The following is a 22,489-nucleotide window of genomic DNA, read 5'->3' as shown; positions in this document are numbered from 1 at the left end:
TTATGTTCTTAGAATTCTAATAACTGGGCTAGTTATGAAGTGGACAAGTTTAATTGGGAAATGAATAACCAACCAGGTTTTATACTTTAAGAGGTGATGATACAAATAATCTACAGAATTTATCGGCCTTTTTATTCTTAATTGACTAATTCTTAGCAGAAGGGCTCTACATGCACTCAAGTTAACACTGAGCTTACCATTTTTATTTCCCAGTTTACGTTCCACTGTTTCATGTTACTGAAACGCCATGTTTTAATTGCGTCTCCTGTGCTGGCATCCATCCTAATCAGTCTGTTGTATGCAATCCCAATAAGTTCTTCTTTTTTTCCTCCCTGGAACCTACAGTATTAAAAACATACAAAATGTTTAAAAACATGTTGGTGGGAGTGGGAGGACATGCTGCTCTGGTTTTCTTTTAAGATGTGCACTTTAAAAAAAAAAAAAGGTATTTTCACATAAGTAAAAATAGAAATCATTTTGAATTTTTAATGTAAAAATTACAAGTATAGAAAATAGGTTTCAAATTGCTCAACAGATCTCGGTAGGTACTTTAAATGTTTAATTGAAGTAGATTAAGTAAAAAGGAACAGATTAAGATTTATACACAAGTGTTTAGGAGAACCACTGACCTTGCAATAAAGTGTGTGATGCCAAATTCTGGTAACGACTGCCAAGCTTGAACAAACCTCATCTTGGCTTCAATTAGACTCATCTGAGCTACATTCTGATGGGCCTCCAAGATTCTTGCTGTTATCTAAACATGATTAAACACCACCTTTACCATCAGACAATATTCTTTCATGGGAGGATCAAGACAAAAAGTAAAAAACTGAATTATGTGCCCCACCCTACAATCACGTATTGTTAAGAGTTGGAATTAGGAAATTTCTACAGCTACGTTTGGGAATTTCAGTAGAATGATGACTCTTCAAAATAAACCTTGATATATTTCTTCATTAATGTCAGTTTCCATATATCCAAAAACAAGAAGTACAATTAGGAGTACGTAACTGCCACGCTGGAGATACATTCCAAGTATACACACGTATGTCACTGCTTTTATAAAAGGGCATGTTCTAATCCTTTACATGATATGAGTTTTAAATTGAGCACCAAGACACAATTATCAGAGTGAGTACCTGGAACATAAATTTCTAGCAGGAATATTAGCACCTTTAAATTAGTACTTGAAACCACCATAATAATTTAAAATTTTTTCTAAAGGAATCATTAGAAAAGTTAACTTTTAATTTAAATTATACTCCCTTTGGGATGATTACTCCCACAGAGTGGAAGGAAATTAATCCGTAAGAGGGGATTGTGGCTAGGGCTTTCAATATTTTATGTATTTTTCTTTTTTTTTTGGTAAATATGGATAACTTACCAAATCTCTTATATAGCCTGGCTGTAGATGGCAATGCGAAGAAAGAAAAAGGAAGCAGAAAGAAAAAAAAAAGGCAATCAGAAAAATGGCAATGAAGCAAAGAAAAAGTTGCGGTAACCTGCAAACCAAAATTCCAGCCAAAAACCATGCAAAAAAAATTACTTTAGGTGGAAACCAAGCAAAGTAAATGCAAGCATGAAAATGAAAACAAGGAAGCAGCGATTACTTTCCATTTAGGATACTGAGAAATACTTCCAACATTATTTTAAGATTGTTAAGTGTTACTAAAATTATGGGTAGAGAATTTGTAGGGAAAAATAAAGAGCAAATACCCTTTTCCCTGCTCATTTACCAGGTTCTTACTGGTTAGGGTAGGACTAATGATTTTAGTAGCAAAATCAAAATTAATATTCAAAAACCTTTAATGTTTTGAGATTGAGTCCAATAATATGACCCATGCACCGCTTTTCAGAAATAAGCTGAAGGTATAAAGTAAGTGCAGTGACCATACTGTTTCTTTATTTACAAGAGAAAAGCAAACCCCTCAATTACCATCTGTTTTTTGCATCCTTTTTCCTGGAAGGGAAAATGAAGAGATGCTATACACTACACTAGGAATGGAGGTTGTACACATATTAGTCTATTTCAATTTGTGTTCACATGGGTAAAACAGGGAACAACTCTTCTTTAAAATGTAAAAATCCGGTTTGGAGTCATAGTCACGTTAAGATATATATAGCAAGTTTAAATAATATGTAGTTTTGGGGATTTAAAGTAGATTAAATATAACAGAATCTCTATTGATGGGCCCTGGTAGGAATGAAAGAGCCCATGGCCCGCATCTCTTCCTACTGGACTCCTGAATGCCACTGTATTAGATAGCTTAACGATTACTAAGCACTACATCCAATGACTAGTACAGCACCTGACACACAATAGCAACTATACTTCTGCCTGTCAGCACTTCCTAGGTCTCTACTTTCTGGGAACAACTTATAAATCTAGTCAGGGAAGGGAGAATTAGGAAAGATTATGCATTTGGTAAGAGGCCAACATGGAAGACAAGGCTGGAAGAATCCTTAACCATGGACCACACACATACTGCCATCCTGCCAGTTAAAGACAGTCAAATATTCACTGTTTTTGTCCGCAAGAGAATTTTCACTTGACAATCTAGCTGAGAAATCAGGGATAGAAAACTATCTTTTTTAAAAAGTGAAAATTATCATTTGAAAGGCTTCTGAGAAAACAACTCAGTACCTCTGACAACTAAACCAACATTTGGCAATATTCACAGTTACATTTTAAGATCTCTTTTTCCTGATACCTGATAGTGAAATGGTAAGCTTGCTAAGGTTTGAAATTCTTCCTTGCCTTCTGAAGGCAAATGAATCCACTTTCAGAAACAAGGTTTTTTTTAACAAGTAATTTTTAAATGAAATAATTAAGAATAAAAAAAAAATGAAATTAGTACTTGATTCACTTTGCCTTTTTAACTTACAATCTACATTCCACAAAGCTCCCCAGGGCAGCATTTCCTCCATTCCTTACTACTCCCACATCATAGGACTGTGGGATAAACAATTTCCATGTAGCTTACACAACCTCTGAAACTTAAAGACAAATACTTGGTGATTAAAACTTCTGAATATTTATTTTTAGCTAAGTGATTTCAGACCCATATGATAAACATTATATTTAAAGTTAAGAATTAATAAGCGTTCTGGGTATTTCATTGGGCCCTTTCAGTAATGTTTTAAAATTATTCTTTAACAGAGATAAAAATGAAACTATATAGAAATGAAATATTTATTTGAAAGGTCTTCTTCACCCCCCACCTCAGACTGAAGCCTTTGCCTTTTACGGCATGATGTTTGGTGTAGCGAATACTGGGGGCTATCCCAAGTGAAATTCCCCTGCAAAGAACCTTTTATGTTGTACCAAAGAACCATTTTCCTAAATAGCAATCCTTTTATGGTATTAATTTCCAGGAAAGGAATTCTAAACAGAGTGAACAAAAGCAGTGAAATTTCAATGAAAATTTACCAAACTCTGTCACATCATGTAAATCTTGGTTTAGGTTCTTTACTGTTAAGAAAAAACAATGTTGAGGGCGCCTGGGTGGCTCAGTTGGTTAAGCGACTGCCTTCGGCTCAGGTCATGATCCTGGAGTCCCGGGATCGAGTCCCGCATCGGGCTCCCTGCTCAGCGAGGAGCCTGCTTCTCTCTCTGACCCTCCCCCCTCTCATGTACTCTCTCTCATTCTCGCTCTCTCAAATAAATAAAATCTTTAAAAAAAAAAAAAAGAAAGAAAGAAAAAACAATGTTGAACTATAGACTATTTCCACCCTTACAAAGTTTATTTCCGAAGCTGGAAAAGTCAATTTCGACAGCAAGAAGAGTTGTTATAGATTTTGTTGGGAAATGCTGGCTGTGCTTTATACCCACACTTCATTATATAAGGAGTAAAACCCAAAGCATCCACACTGAAAGAACACCCCATTCACAGGGTGGTTTCCTTAGGTTGTTGCGAGTAAATATGCTTCCAACATCTTACCTCCTTATCTGTCCTATGAAAATGAGAAACATTTTTTTAAATGACCAATTTATATCTGCAGCCTATTTTATACTCTGGCCACCGGATATTAAAAGTTTTGTATAAGAGGGGAAACTAAATTTAAAGTATGTACATAAAACCAGAAGAAAATAGGTGAAGTAAAATGAATCAAATACCTGCTTGTTCTTGTACTTTTTTAGATAGCGAGGGGACACCAAACATTCAGGATTTATATCAGTTGTGATCTGCTCTGGTATTAATTGAGGATCTGGGTTTAAATGTTGCATCTTCAGAAAGGAAAGAATATTCTGAACTTCTAAGTTATACGAACTGTCTGCCATGGTCTTGCCTTTGGAGGCTAATCTGCAGGCTGCCATCCAGTGTGCATACTGCTTTTCCTGTTGAAAAGAAATACTAAAATATGAAATGTATCACATGACGGGTCCCTTTGAGTATAAAACGTAAGGATGACTGGTCTACTCATACTAAGGAATCAAAGAAAAATTGAGGTTTTTATTTTTAATCGGAAAACTTACATTGTCACAACGAAGCCAGATTTCATTCATGCCTTCTGCAACTGGAATCAGGAGTTTGATGTTAAATTTTTGCCCTGAAATGTTTACATCTGGGGTAACTTCACATCCTATAATAAAGAAAGTATTAAAATGGTCAAATTTACTTTTAAGAAATCCCAAGCCAATACAGGCAGCCCTCATTTTATGGTATCTTAACATGCTGAATTTTGCTGTTTCTGGAAGAAGTTTTTCTGCCCAATAACTTTGAGGTGGAGCAGAGAGTCACATCTAATACAGTTTGTGGCCTTCATAAAACTTGACTGAAAAGAGAAGGAAAGGGTACTATTAAAAAGGATATTACCCCAAAACACTATCCCACATTGTGGGTTTTTTTTTTTTTAAGATTTGTTTAAAAGAGAGAGAGAGAGCCCGACACAACCTGAGATCATGACCCAAGCTGAAACCAAGAGTTGGATGCTCAACCAACTGAGCCGCCCAGGTGCCCCAATACTGTTTTAATATCATTCAGTTCCTTGAACCTTAAATTATTTGGGGTTTTTACATTTCTAAATGTATAGGGGTATTAAAGCATCTTTCTGTAATTCAATTCTAACTTAAAAAAAGTCATCTTATCAAAACACATTAAGTAATCTCTCTACCCAACATGGGGCTGGAACTCATGACCCCATGCTCTACCAGCCAGTGCCCCAAGAATAAATAACTTTTATGATGCCTTTAAAAAAAGAAAAGGTACTGTGTGTGTGGGATTCCTAGTTTGAGCTGGGGTCCTATATGGGAGTCTCCTCAGGGCCCCCCCTATGCCTCCATGGAAGGAAGAAGCCTAATGGCACAGGGGGAGGGGAGGGGAGAAGAGAGGAGGGAAAACACAGGCTTTCCTGATCCAACTGGATGCTCCTACGCACATGCCTCTTTCCCAAATTCCACAGTGCTGGAGCACTTAAATATTCACACTTACAAATACTTCGATACAGAGGGTGAGCATCTGCACAAAAATGGTTTCTTTAAAATCGTAATTCCTTCATAGATAGGACTCAATTCGTAAGTTAACTTTATGCGCAGTATTTTAGGAGCATATCTACTACAGAAGGTAATGTACACTTACATACTGGGGAAGTCAGCATGAAAATAACTGATATTCAGAACTTTACTGTCAAGTTTTCAGCAACACATAGATTTATGGGCTACAAAATCCATGTAATCAACTCTGTTAAGCATTAGCTAGTAGCTTTAGATGGACTGAACATATACTCAGTTAGATGGTGGGATAATGGCTGTCATAAACAAGTAGTAACTGGTGTAATACAGTGGAGTGGAGCTCTGCCATCTGATTTAGGTTCCACACCTTTCTCTGTCACTTCATAATTATTGCCAATTTATTTAACATCTCTCCCCAAATTTCCCGACCTTAAACTCTACCTCACTGGAATGCTATAAGGACAAAAAGATAATGTACATGTCAAGCTCTTTAAAGGGCATTCCAGTTGTCACCCTCAATATGTCTCAGGACCATCAAGTAGGCTTGTAAACTGTTAGCAGGGCCTGTGGTCTCCTTGCTCTTTGTACTCGAGCAAATTTCTCTCTGCACAGAGAGTATAAGAAACAAGATAATAAACCTCTATATATCCACCACATAAAAAGGACAAATTTTAAAACTGAAGTATCATATTAAAAGAAACAGAACATTTTAGATAAATGGGAGGTCTTCTCTCCAGAAGCAACTCCTATCATGAATTTGGTGGACTTTCTCCCCCTTGCTTTCTTTTAAAAGTATTAGCTACAGCATTTAACTCTTTCTGTGCAAGTATTACACACTATCAGTAAGTTGTGTGGCAATGCATTTAATCTGCAAAGTTAAAACAAAGAGATGTTTGGGGGCGCCTGGGTGGCTCAGTCGTTAAGCGTCTGCCTTTGGCTCAGATCATGATCCCAGGGTCCTGGGATCGAGCCCCATATCGGGCTCCTGCTTGGCAGGAAGCCTGCTTCTCCCTCTCCCACTCCCCCTACTTGTGTTCCCTCTCTCGCTGTGTCTCTCTCTGTCAAATAAATAAAATCTTAAAAAAAACACACACAAAAACACAAAGAGATGTTTGAAGATATGCGATCTTCTACGGACTTCATTAATCATTCAAGTGGATTTAAACTATATAATCCCATAATAATTAGGCCTCTTTTAAAAATAAAATACTGGGGCACCTGGCTGACTCAACTGGAGGAATGTGTGACTCTTGATCTCAGGATCTTGAGTTTGAGCTCCGTGTTGGGTGCGAAGATTGTTTTAAATAAATAAACTTTAAAAAAAAGTAAAGTAAAATACCAAAAAAACTAAAAAGCCCAGAGAGGTGCTAGTGTAGGTGCAGAGGCACTTAACGAGGCCACATCTCAGGCCACATTCACTCCGTGCCACCTTGGCTGCCTACTTCAATGGCAACATGCCACACTTCACTATAACCCAATTATGCTTCCTCTGAAATGTTCAATGCAAACAGCCCATTCTAATCACAATCTTCAATCCTCTCTTCAAACTATCTGAGGGACCCTCTGCTGCAACCCCTCAACTTTCTCCCCATCAGCAACATGTTTTCACCTCTTCCTTTTCCTGAGTTCAGCCTGCACACCATTCACCAGGTATCAAGCTCCAATTCCCTAGACTCACTGTCTTTCCATTATACACATTTACCAAAACCTTAACCAGGGCTCAATCCAACCTATCGTTTACTTGCCTACATTAGGCTGCTGAACACTCAAAGGAGGGGAGGGGGGAAAAAAAAAATCACAAAACCAAGCAGATAGGTTTCACTAGTAATTCATGGACTCCCAACTTCAACCTGGCCCTCAACACTTGTAGTATTTCTGTGTTTTCAGACATTCTCAACAATGTTTATTTCAAATCTTCTCAGGCCTCTGATGCCACTCACTCTCAGTGAACAACTTCATCTTTTTTCCAAGAAAGCCATCAGAAGTGAGTCACAGAGCTTCCTGCCACCATGGATGATAAAGCTAGCTGCCCTCAACTTCCACCCAGTGCAAGAGGCACTTAAGGCTCTCCTATCCAAGTAGGCTGAGTTTCCTGCCATCCCAGGAGCCTCAATCCATTAAAGAGATCTTCTTCCTCTCCCAAATACTAAATTTCTTTCTTCCTTTCTATTTCTAGTGTGATGTTTCCATCAGCATTTAACTTCCTTGAGTTTCTCCCATCTTAAACCACAAAGTGCCTTTCTCCTCCACCTTATACCTCTCTGCTATTATTGCCCTCTTTCCTCCTTCCTTGTCACAGATAAGGTTCATCAAAAAGCTGTTTCCGATTTACTTCTCAGTGAGTACTTTGGCTCCCATACTCAAAAGGCCACTGAAATCTGCTGAATCTGTTCTTCATCAAGGCCACTAACCACCTCCAATGGGGTGAAATGCTATGGAGGCTTAACAATCTTTATCTTACTTTTCTGTAGCATTTGATGCTATTGACTACTGTCCTTTTGGAAACAACTTTTACCTTAGCCCCCACCATACCTCATTTTCATGGTCTTCATAAGCATTTGTTGTTTCCCTTGCAAGCTCCTCTTCCTCTAATCTGCCCTGTACCTCAAACATGGGTGTTCTGCAGGGTTCTCTTCTTAGCCTTTTCCTATTGCAGACAACTGTTCTAAGGCTGCATTTACCTTTAATCCTAAAACTGCTACCATCAGTATCTGCAGTGCGGATCTCCCGTGATCCAATGGCCTACAGGGTATCTTCAAGAGATATCCCCCAGGTACCTTGACTTTAAAATGACCCAAAATTAAACTCATCATCTTTCTCCCCAAACTCGGCTCTTGTACATTCTCAACCCTACTCACCCAACTGCACAAGCCAGAAATAAGTCCCTCCCATTGGCCTCTCCCAAGTCAATCACCCAGGCGGCTGACTGGGCTTCCTCAGGGTCGTCTGAATTGGCACGGTCTTCCCCATCCATACTGATCACCTTAATCTGGATCACAGTCACTGCTCTAAATTACTCCTCTATACTGTAGCCAATATAAATAGGATGGATCCTGTCATTTTCATGTTAATAATCTTTCAGTGGCACGTCACTGCTGCTAGTTTAAAAAACAGTCTCAACATTTTTATCCTCTTAATTCCTGCCAATTTCTTCTGCTATTATCACTCATCTTAGTAGGAATCAGACTCAACAGCCACTACGGAAGTATTCATCCTCCCCTTTGAACCCTACATTCCAGCAGCACAAACTCCCTGTGGTTGCTGATGCTTCTCTCCACACCAGTCTCTGCCTGGACAGCTTTTACCAACTCACCTTCCTTCCATGGACCTCGAATTAGACCTTGGATCTAACTCTGGCATTATTTCCCCCACAAAGTCTACCCTAATTCTCTCCATTGTCACTGAACACTGATGTAGCAAGCACCCTTACCCCTTTGCTCTTCCTTAGACCTGTTACTTACTTTTTAAAGTACTATTGTCTAGCAGAGGCCGGTTAGCTCAGTTGGTTAGAGCGTGGTGCTGATAAAGTACTATTGTCCAAATTGTAACTCTTTATCTCCCCAACATGCTCTAAACCCCTCAAGGGGTGGGACTGTCATCTGTTCTTTCTCATGTCTCTAGTATCTAGCACAGTTTACGGCACAGGAATTCACTCAGTATTTGCTTAACTGAATTTTTTACACCTTGCATTTTAGATGTCCAAAGGCCTTGGGAGAGCATCTAGTCTAAAACTCTCATTTCTTAGAGGATGTTATTGAGATCCAAAGAGGCTATTTTTCTAAAATCACAGGGCTTGTTTAATAGCAGAGCAGAATCTGTGCCATTTGATTTTTAGACTGGTGGTATCTTCGTTAGTGTGATGTGCTGGAAAAATGCTCTTTTGGGAGGAGCTGGAAGAGGTGGCACATCATAAGCCATTCTCCATACCAGGACTTGACTTCTCAGTCACAAAGGGAGAATGTTAAGGATGAGGGCGCCTGGGTGGTTCAGTCGGTTGGGCATCTGCCTTCGGCTCGGGTCATGATCCCAGGGTCCTGGGATCGAGCCCTGCATCGGGCTCCCTGCTCAGCGGGGAGTCTGATTCTCCCTCTCTCTCTGCCTGCCACTCTGCCTACTTGTGTTCTGTCAAATAAATAAATAAAATCTTTAAAAAAAAAAAAAAAAAAGGAAGGTTAAGGATGGAATAGGGGGGACAGAGAAGACAGATCTAGTCTATAGATCAAGAGTGGATATTCTGGGCTGGTCCTGGGCAACTTAGAAGAGAAGCAAGAACAAAACTGCAATGGATTCTAAGAGTAACAAATAATGAGAGACCCAAAAGTTAAACCCATGGTTCTTACAAGAGAAAGGCAGTGAGCCTAATTAACTTTTAGGAAAATTACAGAATTCTAACACATGGGCACATTAATCTTCTACCCAGGACAGGGATTTCCTATTTTTTTAAAACAACAATTCAGAGGACTACTGGGCAGAACACAGATTTGGACATTTTGTTGAAATATAGTAAAAATATCCTAATGTACTATGTAGAAAGCAAAATTAAGACTATAGATCAAGGAAAGCACCTCTGTATTTTAAGCAGTAAATGAAATTGTTTTGGGAATCGTTTTTGTGAATGAGTCAGGGACCCCGTTCTTGGGTACTTTTGTTCAAATATGGATATTTTTAGTTAGAAAGACATATCGCTTTACATGTAATCATAAATGTACATGCAAAATGTTACCCAAAGGAGAAATGGGCTGGGCCAATAGGAATTAACCCCCTGAACACCACCCTCACAACTGGCCTGCCAAAGACAAGTGCTACCACCAAGAGGCTGGGAAACCAGGAGGCTGCCCTTACAGCTCCACAGCCCAGAAGCACCTTGCTCCTTTCTCCATTCTGTCTCTTCAGCCCCTTAACTTAATCGGGAATTTAAGTCTCAACATGAATGCATCTGATTGGAATCAAAATCTCACTGGAAATAAGTCCAGAAAATGTATCTTAGTTTTCTGGCCTTTGCTGTAAAGAGTATGGAACGGTAAGATGCCAATCTACTGCATCCTGCATCAAGCACACTGGTGCCAAGGGTGTGGTGAGTGCAGTTCTCACTGCAAGTGAGCCAGGTGCTTTTAGTAAATATGCCCACAAGTGAAGGGCTCATCAACAATCTGCAAGACCCTGTAAAAAAATCGCGGCAGGAAGCAGCAAGATGTCCTCTAGCTGCCGAAGAACCAGACCAACCTGGACAGGAAATTCTCCTTCTACCTGAACCATCCATCAGATAAAGGAGGTGAAGGAGCAGTATGAAGAACCAAAGAAGTCACCCAAATGGCAAATGAAATGGGGGGGAATGGAAAAAAAGCCAAAGCCAGTAGTAGCTCTGAGCCCCCAGCCAGGATCAGCTGAGGCCACAGGAAGCACACTTGCCTCAAATACCACAGCTCTGGATTTGAAGACAAGAGGAAGCCAATGAGATTCAGGTTGTCAGCTAGGAGGAGCCTCAGAGGGTACCCTGGTGCTACCCCAGAGGCCAGACCAAGAGCTGAGTGTGGAACAAAAATGTGCAGGAAGAGTTACTGGGGAAGAGGAAGAACTTGGTCAAACCCCACAAGTGCCTGCGACCCCACTGCTGAGCCAAAAAAGAGGCTGGGGAACCTGAGAGGCATCAGCTTGTCATCAGTGAAAGTCAGAAAGATGAGCAGGATGCAGTTAAGGAAGGGAGAAGCCAGCAAAAACAGAGGAGAGAACTACAACACGGATGAGAATGAAGAAATCCTGAATATCCCAATGCTGAAGATGAGAAAAGAGGTACCACAAATTCACTTGACAAGAAGAAAAGTGGTATCACTTCAAATGAGGACTGCACAAAGAGATTACAACAAAATATCCATGTGAAATTGAATATTCAAAACTGATAAAAACAACATACCAAAAAAAAGAAGAATCTAGACCTAAAATAGTACCCAAAGGAGTAATGAATCTGCTGAAAAACTACCCCCCCCCAGCAAAGTGAAATTAATTGACTATTAGCCAAGAGAAATTTCATTATCAACACCTGTCATTCCAAGGCTTTCCTTACCTCTTAGGTTCATCTGATGAGCTGGTGTGCCGCTGGATTCTTCTTTGCTCTTATAGCAAGAAATAGATGTATCTTTAAAGGTGCACCAATATTGCTTGTATCCTTTTAGAGTCAGCTTTTTTGGTCTACGTGTCAAATAGAATTAACAGAAAAACAACTTTTTAAATAACTTTATCAATAGTATTAGTGGCAAAGTTTCACATCATTAAAAGTCTAAGGCCAAGTTGTACATATATTGAACTGAGTTCTTGGGCCAGTGTGTTCTATTCAATGTTGCTGTTACTGGATTTGCCTCTTCTTCATCAATCTACTCAGGAATATCTCACAAAGAATGAATGGGCAGAGGAGAAAGACAGGAAGGCCAGGATTTGAGTACTTGTCAGTGGCAGCCATCTCTATCACTAGCAGGTCACATGGAAAGGACAAGAAAAGAAAGGTGAAGTAAATGTCACCAATGGGAAGGCTCCTAGGTCCTATAATCACCAGCAGGTTCTTGGGTGTGTGCAGGGCTGCCTTTGGGGCCTCTCTGGATAGGCAGGTGCACCTAGCATAACTAAAGTGAGGGAAGTGCTTATCTCTTTTAGGGGTGTATCTGAATGGTGCTTCAACTTGCCACCCCAATGCCAAACACAAAGAAAACAGAGCAGTCATGATGGAGAGTGGATAAGGGAAGGTGTGTAATGGGAGGAGAAAGGGGGTAGGGAGCTGCATCTGAAATCATGCCCCGACCTCAGAAACGATCCATATGGGGAGCTGTTCTAGGTTTAGCTACAGTAAATGGTTTATTCCATAATAGCTTTACATCTTATACTCCACATCACCTCCTCTCCTCTTTACCCTCTTGGCTTTAATGCCTAGCTCTCAACTGTATTATGCCTAGATTGATAAAAGTCTAGATAAGATATACTGGAATCTTATTATAAAATGTTCCATGAACAAATGAATAAAATGCAATAGAATCTAGGGCTCTGAACAAGGAAATAACCACTGGCAATAATAATAATAGTTCATTATGTCCTGCTTTCACCCAGAGGGGATGCTTTATACTGAAATGCCACTGTATGTCTCAGAATCTATGCAATGCAATCTAGGCTACACAGTCTTTGTTTTTCCCCTTTAAGAAAAGTTTTATCAGAAAAAAACAAGTTCATGAGTACTGCAGTTTTAATTTGGTAAAGATGGTTATTTTCTCTCATAATTTAGTGTTTCTCTAACTGGTAAATGCTTTTACAGATGCATTTGCTAAACTTACAATAAAAAAATTTCAATAATATGAATGAGACTGTGAAATTGATATTTATCATTCATTAATATTTGGAATCCCTCCCCCCCCTTTTTTTTTAAAGATTTTTATTTATTTATTTGACAGAGAGAGACAGCAAGAGAGGGAACACTAGCAGGAGGAGTGGGAGAGGGAGAAGCAGGCTTCCTGCTGAGTAGGGAGCCCGATGGAGGGCTCAATCCCAGGACCCTGGGATCATGACCCGAGCCGAAGGCAGACGCTTAACCAACTGAGCCACCCAGGCGCCCCATGGAATCCCTCCCCTTTTTGTACTTACTTAAAAACTTTAATATAGTCAGCAAGTTCAGGAATAGAAGTGATGTCACCCTAGGGAAAGAATTAAATCATTTTCTCCTGATTTTTCTTGAAATTTGAAACTCTAATGTTTAGTATCTGATATCAATTATCAGCTTATTCTATAAATAGCAAAATTACATAAAATACAGATTATGAAGGTTTTAAATGTATAATCATATTATATGGTCATAAATTACAAAGTCATTTTCAAATGGCATAAAAAGCTAATAAAAGATGCGATTAAAATGGCAATTCATATAACCTTTAAGAACATATTACTGATTCTAATTCACCTAAAACTGTTTGTATCTGGGCATATGGAAATTCTGCAAAATCGTAACAGCCCTGAGGTAAGTGTTTCTTCTGTAATAACTAATTCCTAAGCTTTAAAACCGAACTTAGTATTTAAAATTTTTCCCAAGATCTCTTCTCTTCTTTTTGTAATATTTCAAATGTGCAGCTCACTAAATGGATTTTACCGTGACTTGAGACTACCTTTCACTCTGCAGAACTGTTTTCCCCCTGCTCGTGAGAGAATGGGTCCATATCACAAGATCTATCTTTACTGTATTTGAAGCACTGGAGACTAGAACAATACTAATTTCTGAAAAGTCAACACCTGTATTCTCTAAAGCATGAAATATTTCTCCACAGCCACCCAATACTTATGAGAACCTAAATCCACAAAAAGATAAGCATCAATTCAAACTAAACTAGTAGGAATTAGATTCACCCTACCAAAATTGTTGATGTTTTCCCCCCTTCCAAAGTGATCTCCAGGTCTGAAAGGGCAGCATCAACTTCATCCACTTCTTTGTCACTGTTGTTCAAATGATTCTCTGATGTCATGATTGACAACTTATTGATGTGATACTGAAAATAGAAATGATAGTTTATTTAACTGACTGTTCTAACTTTAAAACTTTAAAATGAGATTACTACCTGCATCTATACTGAATGCTTTTCATCACCTAACTTGAAAAGATGAAACCGTCCAAGAACTAGAATAATCAGAAAATAAACGGCACCTGAAAGCAGTGTCCCAGATATCCTAATAAATATTTATCCAAAAGAAGCAGGTCTTTGGACATATAAAAATGAATTTAGTTTGGGAAGCCCTAGAATTCAGAGTTAACATGTCCTCCACTAAGCTCCACATGAGCAGATCTTTTTTTACTGGTTTTCCCCCCCCACCCTGCCCCCCCCACTGCAGTATTCCCTGTGTCTAGAACAGATCCTGAAACCGATGAATACTGAATGAATTAACAGAATATGCATAAGGTCTTTTGTAAAAATGGATTAACATTAATTACCTTATATTACTGCTATTACCCAGCAGAGGAAAATTTATCAGTTGTAAGTATTAGGCTGAAAGCTAAAGCTCCACTCTCCACCACCACCCCCGCCCCACCTCAATTCAATGCTGAAAACATAATCAGAGGAAGATGTTTATATTCTCAGTTACATAAGAATAAGATTGATTACATTTATACGTGAATATATACACTCATATATGTATTTGTGTGTGTATATACACGATGAGTAGTACTCCTATATGTAGATAGAAAAATCTTTGCATATAGAATAACTAGTTATGATTTTAAACATACTTAGGTAAGTCACTTAGAACAAATACTAATAATCTATTAGGATTTTGATGTTAAACCTTACCGAGGTTTCATACAAAGGTAAGCAGAACTTTTAAAATCACTTAATCAGTTACCTTTCAAAGAATTAAAGAGCACTCCAAATTTCTGAAGTATCCATTCACTGAATACAGTCTATTCCTGGGGAACACTGAATGAACTAATCTGAGGCCAATTGTCAGTGTTCCTCTATATTTTAAGATTTAGTGAATTGGTAATGAACAGTCTCTCGCTGTACCTTCAGTTGTGCTAAAATGAGATCCTTAGTGAAACTTCCATGTTCACCAATCATGGAGAATGAGGTAGGTTGAGGGCCCTTAGACGGCCGCCTTAAATGTAAGAGTAACATTAAGCATCATCAAGAGAGTTGGTTAAAAATACAGATTCTTAGGTTCATCCCCAGAGATTTTGATTCAGCAAATCTGGTGTCCAGCCCAGAATCTGCATTTTTATTAAGTGAGTCAGGTGAGGGGCGCCTGGGTGGCTCAGTTGGTTAAGTGAGTCAGGTGATTGTGATGCAAAAAGTCCTTAGAAGTTACCTCGGAAAAACCCTGGCTATGAATGGGACTGGTCTAAACATCCAGCTTTGCTTTCAGAGGGTGCATGGGATATCTATTAAATGTTACAATACAGACTTGGATGTAATTGCTTTATTTTTTATTTTTTTAAAGATTTTATTTATTTATTTGACAGAGAGATAGAGAGCACAAGTAGGCAGAGAAGCAGGCAGATGGAGAGGGAGAAGCAGGCTCCCCGCAGATCAGGGAGCCCGATGCGGGACTCGATCCCAGGACCCTGGGATCATGACCCGAGCCGAAGGCAGCCGCCTAACTGACTGAGCCACCCAGGTGCCCAAGGATGTAATTGCTTTAAAAACAGTGTTATTACCTTTTTATTTTTTATCTACGCCTTCTTACTTTTAATTGTTTGTTTCTTTTTACTACTGTAGATTTATGTTACAAAAGAAAACAGAAGCCCCAAGGAGAAAATAACTCAGTGTAGGCTATGCCGGAGATAAAAACACCAGGCATTTCCTTGCCATCTTTTCAAACTTTCCCCCTTATGGTACTGGATGGGTTCTAGAGCCTTTGGGTCAGTCTCTGGGAAGGCTTCTAAAAACTCAGGAGATTTTTAGTTCAGAATTCTCTCATTAAATCTAGACCCTAAAATGGTTCAGGAGAGCTATGTTTTGGGACATTCAGTTTCCAGAGATTAAAATTCATGGTTTCTGATGCATTTTCTACTGCGCTAAAATGGAATATCTACAATACACGGGGTGGGGGAAAGCTACAAAATAATCCCATTTCTGTGAAAATACAACTGTGTGTACATTTGACTCTTGGACAACATGGGGGCTAGGGACGCTAACTCTCCCAGAACTTTACTCATAGCCTGCTCTTGACTAGAAACCTTACTAATAACATAAACAGTCAATTAACAGATATTTTGTATATGTGTTATATACTCATTCTTACAATAAAGCTAGAGAAAAGAAAATGTTAGGAAAATCATAAGGAAAATACATTTACTGTACTATATTTATTGGAGAAAGTCTGCATTATTATAAGTGGACCCAACCCCTTGTTGTTCAAGGGTCAACTATATTCTCACTCAACAAATTTTTCTGAGCACCTATGTGCCAGGCACATTTATATCTGTTGGGCTTTTTTTTAAGTGCATTATTTTTATAATAAAAAGATTTAAAAAATACTATATAATAAAAATCTGTGAGTTTTCCCCCATATATATTTTATATGTATTATTATTCTGTCATTGGCAAAACCTTCACTACAAAATTATAAGCCCATATTCTAAGAAAGAAAGATATAGGTAGAAAGCCATAAACCAAGTGAGGTACTCTGAATAAGATTACTCCAGAATTTAATTCAAGAAATTCTTCAGATAGGGGGCGCCTGGGTGGCTCAGTCGTTAAGCGTCTGCCTTCAGCTCAGGTCATGATCTCAGGGTCCTGGGATCGAGCCCCGCATCGGGCTCCCTGCTCCGCGGGAGGCCTGTCTCCCTCTCCCACTCCCCCTGCTTGTGTTCCCGCTCTCGCTGTGTCTCTCTCTGTCAAATGAATAAATAAAATCTTTAAAAAAAACAAAAAAAAAAAAAAGAAATTCTTCAGATAGTCTGAATTATCCAGAAACACAATAGAAGACTCTTAACTAGTTGATTAAGCAAGTCTCTAAACTAACTCCTCTGTCATCGAAGATTTTCCTTGTCTAAGCTTTGTTTCGATCCCTTTCTTTCGTCATGTAAACTGAGAAGAAATGTGCTTTTCTTCCATTACAAAGGACAATTTTTTGAGTTTTAACCAGAAAACTTTCCTGGATGTATAAAAGCATTTAGAAGATTGAGAGCATTTTTATTTGTGTTCTAAAGAGAAGAAAAGTAAAATCATTTTTACAGTGAAAGCTTTTCTTTTTCCTTTTTTCTTCTTTAAAAGATTGTATTTATTTGAGAGACAGAGCACAAGAGGGGCAGAGGGAGAGGGAGAAGCAGCTCCCTGTCTCCCCACTGAGCAGGGAGCCCAGTGAGGCCCGATCCCAGGACCCGGAGATCATGATCTGAGCCAAAGGCAGCTACTTAACCGACTGAGCCACAACAGTGATTCATAACTAAATGTCAACTCTGCTTCCTGTACTTAAAGAATACCAATTTTGTTAGGACTTTAGGCAAAACCAGAATTCTACCATAATCTGAGAACATTCACTAAAGCCTCACTCAATTATCTGAAATGGAAGAATGACTACTACTCCAGTGGTCAGCTACATGCATCTCAGTGTCTCTAAGAATGCAGATTTGTGGATGCCACCCTATGTTATTTTGCTAAAGGGGACAGCAGTAATGAAGTGGACAATTTTTTAATAAGCACTACTGTAATTCTGAAAAAGCTCATATGCAAGAACCACTTTTGGGATAACAGTGGTTTAATCTCGGGAAAACATTAGCTACCTACTTCTTAAGGATTACCATCCCCAGCTACTTAGGAAATTATGCAAGTAATAAGCTTCATTTTAGAAATCTGATTTGCAATACAGATCTTATTTCTAAGGGAAAACTGGGCAGTTTTTAGCTAATATATATTTGGGGGTGGGAGGATATTTTTCTCCTATAGGATACAGAAAAATATTAAGTATATCACTAAACTCTTAGATAAGAAGACAAAAAATTAAATTCATGTACTTATTTTGTCTTCTAAGTGTATTCAATTTCTACATAGCAAAAAGTAAACACTATCAAAATGCTACTGGAATTATAGTTTTCTAATTTACTATTTAAAAATAATCCCCTATGCTTTTCCCATGAAAAGTCCCATTTACCAATACAATACTCTTCACTACCTGCAAGGCTGCAAACATCATCATTTCTTCTTCTGTGCACTCAATTTCTTCTAGGAGAATAGCCCATTTGGCCTGCTCATAAAGCTGATTGATTCTGATTGCATCATACTGCAGCAAAAGAGACACAATCCTTTTGTAATACATTACCTTTAACATAAAAAAGTTTGAAAACTGAATATGCACTTTCAAAGCTTGACAAAAAAGTTTTGATATACATTTTTTTTCCTGGGATTTTTATTCAGTATCAAATACTCAATAATAAAGATACCTATAGGGTTAGGTATATGTATATATACCCACATCTAATTTTCCATTAAAAATGACATTTTAAAAAAACACCAAAATATTATTATTCAGTATTAGAAGTAAGATTCTGTATGTTATTTTACAGGGACAGAGCTCTTAACAAAATGAACTTAACTTGAAAGACTACATTTAAAGTAAGGTAAAAGTGACTACTTTTTAGTATTGTTATTGCAACGTGTCACACTAAAATGTTACAATCAGAGAGTAAATTATTTCAGGGAACATCTTGCCCACTATGGAAAAGCATACTTAGACAAAGTGTCAGGTCCCTGGAAACAGTAATTATTTTAAGAATCTGAAATACAGAGTACATATATATACTTGTGGTAAAGATTTACTTATACGTTACTGAATTATCCATTTAATTATGTTAATAAAAATTAATAGTAATGTCTTAACAATACTATTTAGAATGTTAACAAAACATATAGCAACTCCCCTTCCCCAGCAAATGTAACTATGTTCCCAAAACAGCTTTGGTTTTACTAAAATGAGACATGATATGGCCCGAAAGGGGTTAAGATCTTTTTTTTTGTAGTTCTAAATTATACATTTTTTACTGTTACAAAAAGAATTACTTCAGCACATAATAAAAAATGAGAAGTATTACATGAAAATCTACACTATAATCTAGACATGAAAAGGATGAGAAGTAGTCAAGAGAGGTTTTCCCCCCAAGGATGATAAATAAGGAAGCAAAAGATCCAAATCTCTGTGCCATGTGTTTTCTAGGGAAAAATACTCTAGATTTCATAGCAAATTTAACTCTTCTCAGAAAAGCAAAGTATTTCAGTAGCACAGATGATGCAGTCATTGGATAGTGAAACATTACAATATTTGCCTATTAAATAGGAAGAAATGTAGACTTAAAGAATTCTTCTTTGAAGCGTCGTTTGACTTATAATTAGAAATCTGAAAGTCATTGAAAAGGTACTATTTCATAAAACTCTTCTTTTACCAAAAATACAGCTAGAGAGGTGTAAAAAAATCCCTAAAACTAACTTTACCAATCCTATAGTACCAAGCTAGTGCATTTAAAATACAAATCATTCAAAAATTCAATTATTTTAACAAAAAAGAAAAAGGCTGAATTATGCTTCCAACCTGCTAACACAATAGACTTACTTCAAATACAGATCCTTTTGTCTAAAGCTTGGGTTTTTAATATTATTCAGACTTGCTATATACAAATGATTCCTCATCCCACCAACTCCAAAAAACAAACATCCAAATGAAAAAAACAAAAAGGAAAAAAAGAACAGATCCCTCTAAACCCTCGGTACCTTTGGATTCAAATCAAAAAAGCTGTAATACTTGAATCGAAGAAGCAAGGCCTCATTTTCCTTCACATCTTGTTCCATGAGAGATCTTGAGGAATCAAGCCACCTGGACAAATTAACAAGAGCAGTGGAACAACTCAAGACAAAATTAATAAAATGTTTCTACCTCTAGTTGGAGAAAGAAATTCTATATTTTATTTTTTTAAAGATTTATTTATTTATTTGAGAGAGAGCATGTACACAAGCAGGGGGAGGGGCAGAGGACGAGGGAGAGAGAATCTCAAGCAGAATCTGCACTGAGCACGGAGCCCAATGTGGGACTCGATTCCATTACCCAAGAGATCCTGACCCAAGCCAAAATCACAAGTCGGATGCTTAACCAACTGAACCACATCCAGGTACCCCTCAACGTATCTCTATTTTAAAACTTACCCTTGGTTGGTTTTTGCTTTGTCAAGAAGAGCCTGAGGCTTGAACATTTTCGCCAAAACTTCTGGTGACGTGATTGGCTGACTGACAGCAAGTATACCAGGGTTGCCTTCTGACAAAGCACTGTCACCGAACCAAGCAGAAGTCGGTGACAAGGGGCTTCCATCATGAGCATCGTAAGTGGGGGTCATTGTTTTACTATAAAGTCCTGGGCTTGAATATATACTTCCTAATAAATAACATGAAAAACAGGTAGTAAATATGAATTAAGTACAGAACCTTAGTTTTCAATAATACATGCTATGTAAAGGAAACTGTGAAACAAAAGTTTCATTCTGGAAGGAAAGCTTAGTACATTATTTTACCTGTCTTGAAAACATGTAACATTAACTCTACTTGTGTAACATTAGAACACATAATAACAAGGTCAAAAAATATAAGTTGGCAGAAATACGGGGGGAAAAATCAGTTCAAGGGAATTAGAAGATAAGTTAAGGATATAGCTGAAGCAGACAGACCAAGTTTTTGTTTTTAATTGTGGCAAGGCTCACCTTTCAGAGGGCCAATGTATAGAACATCAGTGCCTATAGGAAAGGAAAGAAAGGAATTCAGAAGGTAAAGGAAAGGTAACAATAGAAGACAGAAACAGAAGAATGAAAAGGAAAGGAAATGGAAAAAAGAAAAAAGACTTTTCCTAATGTGAATCATAAACTGAAGTAAATATTTCAAGTGAATTAAGAGTAAAGAATCTTAGAAACTGTAACCTAAGTTTTTTTTGTCTAATTCAAAAGAATAAAGTTGTGCTCCAGTCAAATGTCCAGTGACAAACATATCCACATTTATCACCCTTTGAAATCCATACCCTATTTTAAGACAGCTCAATGTAGCTGAATAAATGCACATAAATTAAGAGAATAATTTTATGTTAATGTTTTCTCAGTGAATAGGTAAACTGGTTCCAACAGATTCACAAATAAAGTATTGAAGCAAACGGGTAGGTAACATTTTGCTAACAAAGATGTATCTTATAATTAAGTCCCTAAAGGCAGGGATATTTTATTTTCCAATTCCCCAGTGTTCAATAGGGCTAAACATATAGTAGAGGCTACCTAAATAAAAACTTCTTGACTTAGTCAACTGACAATATATTCTCCATCATTTAAACTATAAAAATCAAGGAGACTGGATTAAATTAAGACTTAAAAGTTCAGAATAATGTTAAGTAAAAGCACCTCCCCTAGAAATCGTAACTCTGTTAATTATATTTTGTCTTCAGTCATAATTTTTAAAAAGAAAATGTGTAAATGGGTATCACACTGTTAATGGATTATGGAAAGAGATGGCTGTTTCCCTTACCTAATATAGAAATACGCTTAGGAATTTCCTTCCCACTCTAACAACCCCTCCGCACCACCTCACTCAATGCAATGATAGAAACAATTACCTATGAAAAAGTGGTGATCATGCTAGAGATTTTTGTAGTTGTCATGATCTAGTCTAGGAAGAGAACACAAAGGAAAAAAAAAATCTTGCTAGCCATAGAGTATCTGATTTGATGTCCCTAGTATGTATTCTTCCAATGTTAATAACTAAAGCAATTTGCAGTATCTAAACACTAAACATTGTTAAATAAGCAACAAAGAAAGTGGTCAGTTCTCCTTTCTTAGCTTTAAAGAACCTTGGGATAGTCAGTGATACCCTTAAAAGCTAGAACTTTCAAACTACAAGGGTATTTTGTGAAAGGATTACTTGGGCACCCCATACTAATTAAAAGGGCTAAAAACACTACTCCAGCTCAGGTGGGCAAAGAATAATCCTGCTATATATGTAAATAAGGGATAGAAAAACATTATCTTCTAGGCAAAATCTTCTCATTGTGTATTTCAAAGATCTAGCAAATAAATCTTTTACTAGGAATGTCAGAATATTGAAAATTTGTTCCTAGTGTGATGGACTATAATTACTATTTAGAATTAAATAGTTAGAATTGGCAATTTTCTTTATGAGGTTTCTAAAACAAAATATATTCCCCTAAATTACACAATATTTAATAGAATCAGCCCTCTCAAATTCCTCTACTTTGTATATTCTACACTTCATTTTTGATCACTTCATTGTTTCTATCCTTATTTTGTTAGGCACTCCATGGTAATAACTTAGTGTTTCCAACAATCCTATTATTCTCATTTTAGAGGAGCAAACTGAAGCACAGAGAGATTAAGTAAGTTGTCCAGTGTCAAAAGCTATTACGTTTCAGAGCCAACCTATAAATCAGCAAGTCTAATTGAAGCTATACACATCACCTCCTGGGTACCATAACTTATTTAAGCCATTCCAATTGGTGTGCATTTATTTGTTTAGAATTTTGTTGACTTCACCACTGCTGCTG

General features: G+C 37.6%; 1 protein-coding gene across 2 annotated transcripts in view; it reads right to left on the bottom strand.

Annotated features, from left to right (window-relative positions):
* FERMT2 (FERM domain containing kindlin 2) overlaps positions 1–22,489 on the bottom strand; it is an 87,837-nt gene that overhangs the window by 2,483 nt on the left and 62,865 nt on the right. The window contains exons 5-15 of one of the 2 annotated variants that reach the window (XM_044918402.1): positions 20,104–20,329; positions 19,675–19,777; positions 18,086–18,193; positions 13,831–13,965; positions 13,073–13,122; positions 11,514–11,638; positions 4,478–4,584; positions 4,118–4,339; positions 1,385–1,405; positions 630–754; positions 198–339 (exon numbers count right to left, since the gene is read on the bottom strand). In XM_044918402.1, the coding sequence (XP_044774337.1) occupies positions 198–339; positions 630–754; positions 1,385–1,405; positions 4,118–4,339; positions 4,478–4,584; positions 11,514–11,638; positions 13,073–13,122; positions 13,831–13,965; positions 18,086–18,193; positions 19,675–19,777; positions 20,104–20,329 (1,364 nt within the window). The remainder of the gene's footprint in view (positions 1–197; positions 340–629; positions 755–1,384; positions 1,406–4,117; positions 4,340–4,477; positions 4,585–11,513; positions 11,639–13,072; positions 13,123–13,830; positions 13,966–18,085; positions 18,194–19,674; positions 19,778–20,103; positions 20,330–22,489) is intronic. The other variant, XM_021701540.1, reaches the window with a different exon arrangement.

This window comes from Neomonachus schauinslandi, chromosome 9 (assembly GCF_002201575.2).
Source record: "Neomonachus schauinslandi chromosome 9, ASM220157v2, whole genome shotgun sequence".
NCBI classification, from domain to species: domain Eukaryota; kingdom Metazoa; phylum Chordata; class Mammalia; order Carnivora; family Phocidae; genus Neomonachus; species Neomonachus schauinslandi.
This window is presented reverse-complemented; position numbering and strand designations above follow the sequence as displayed.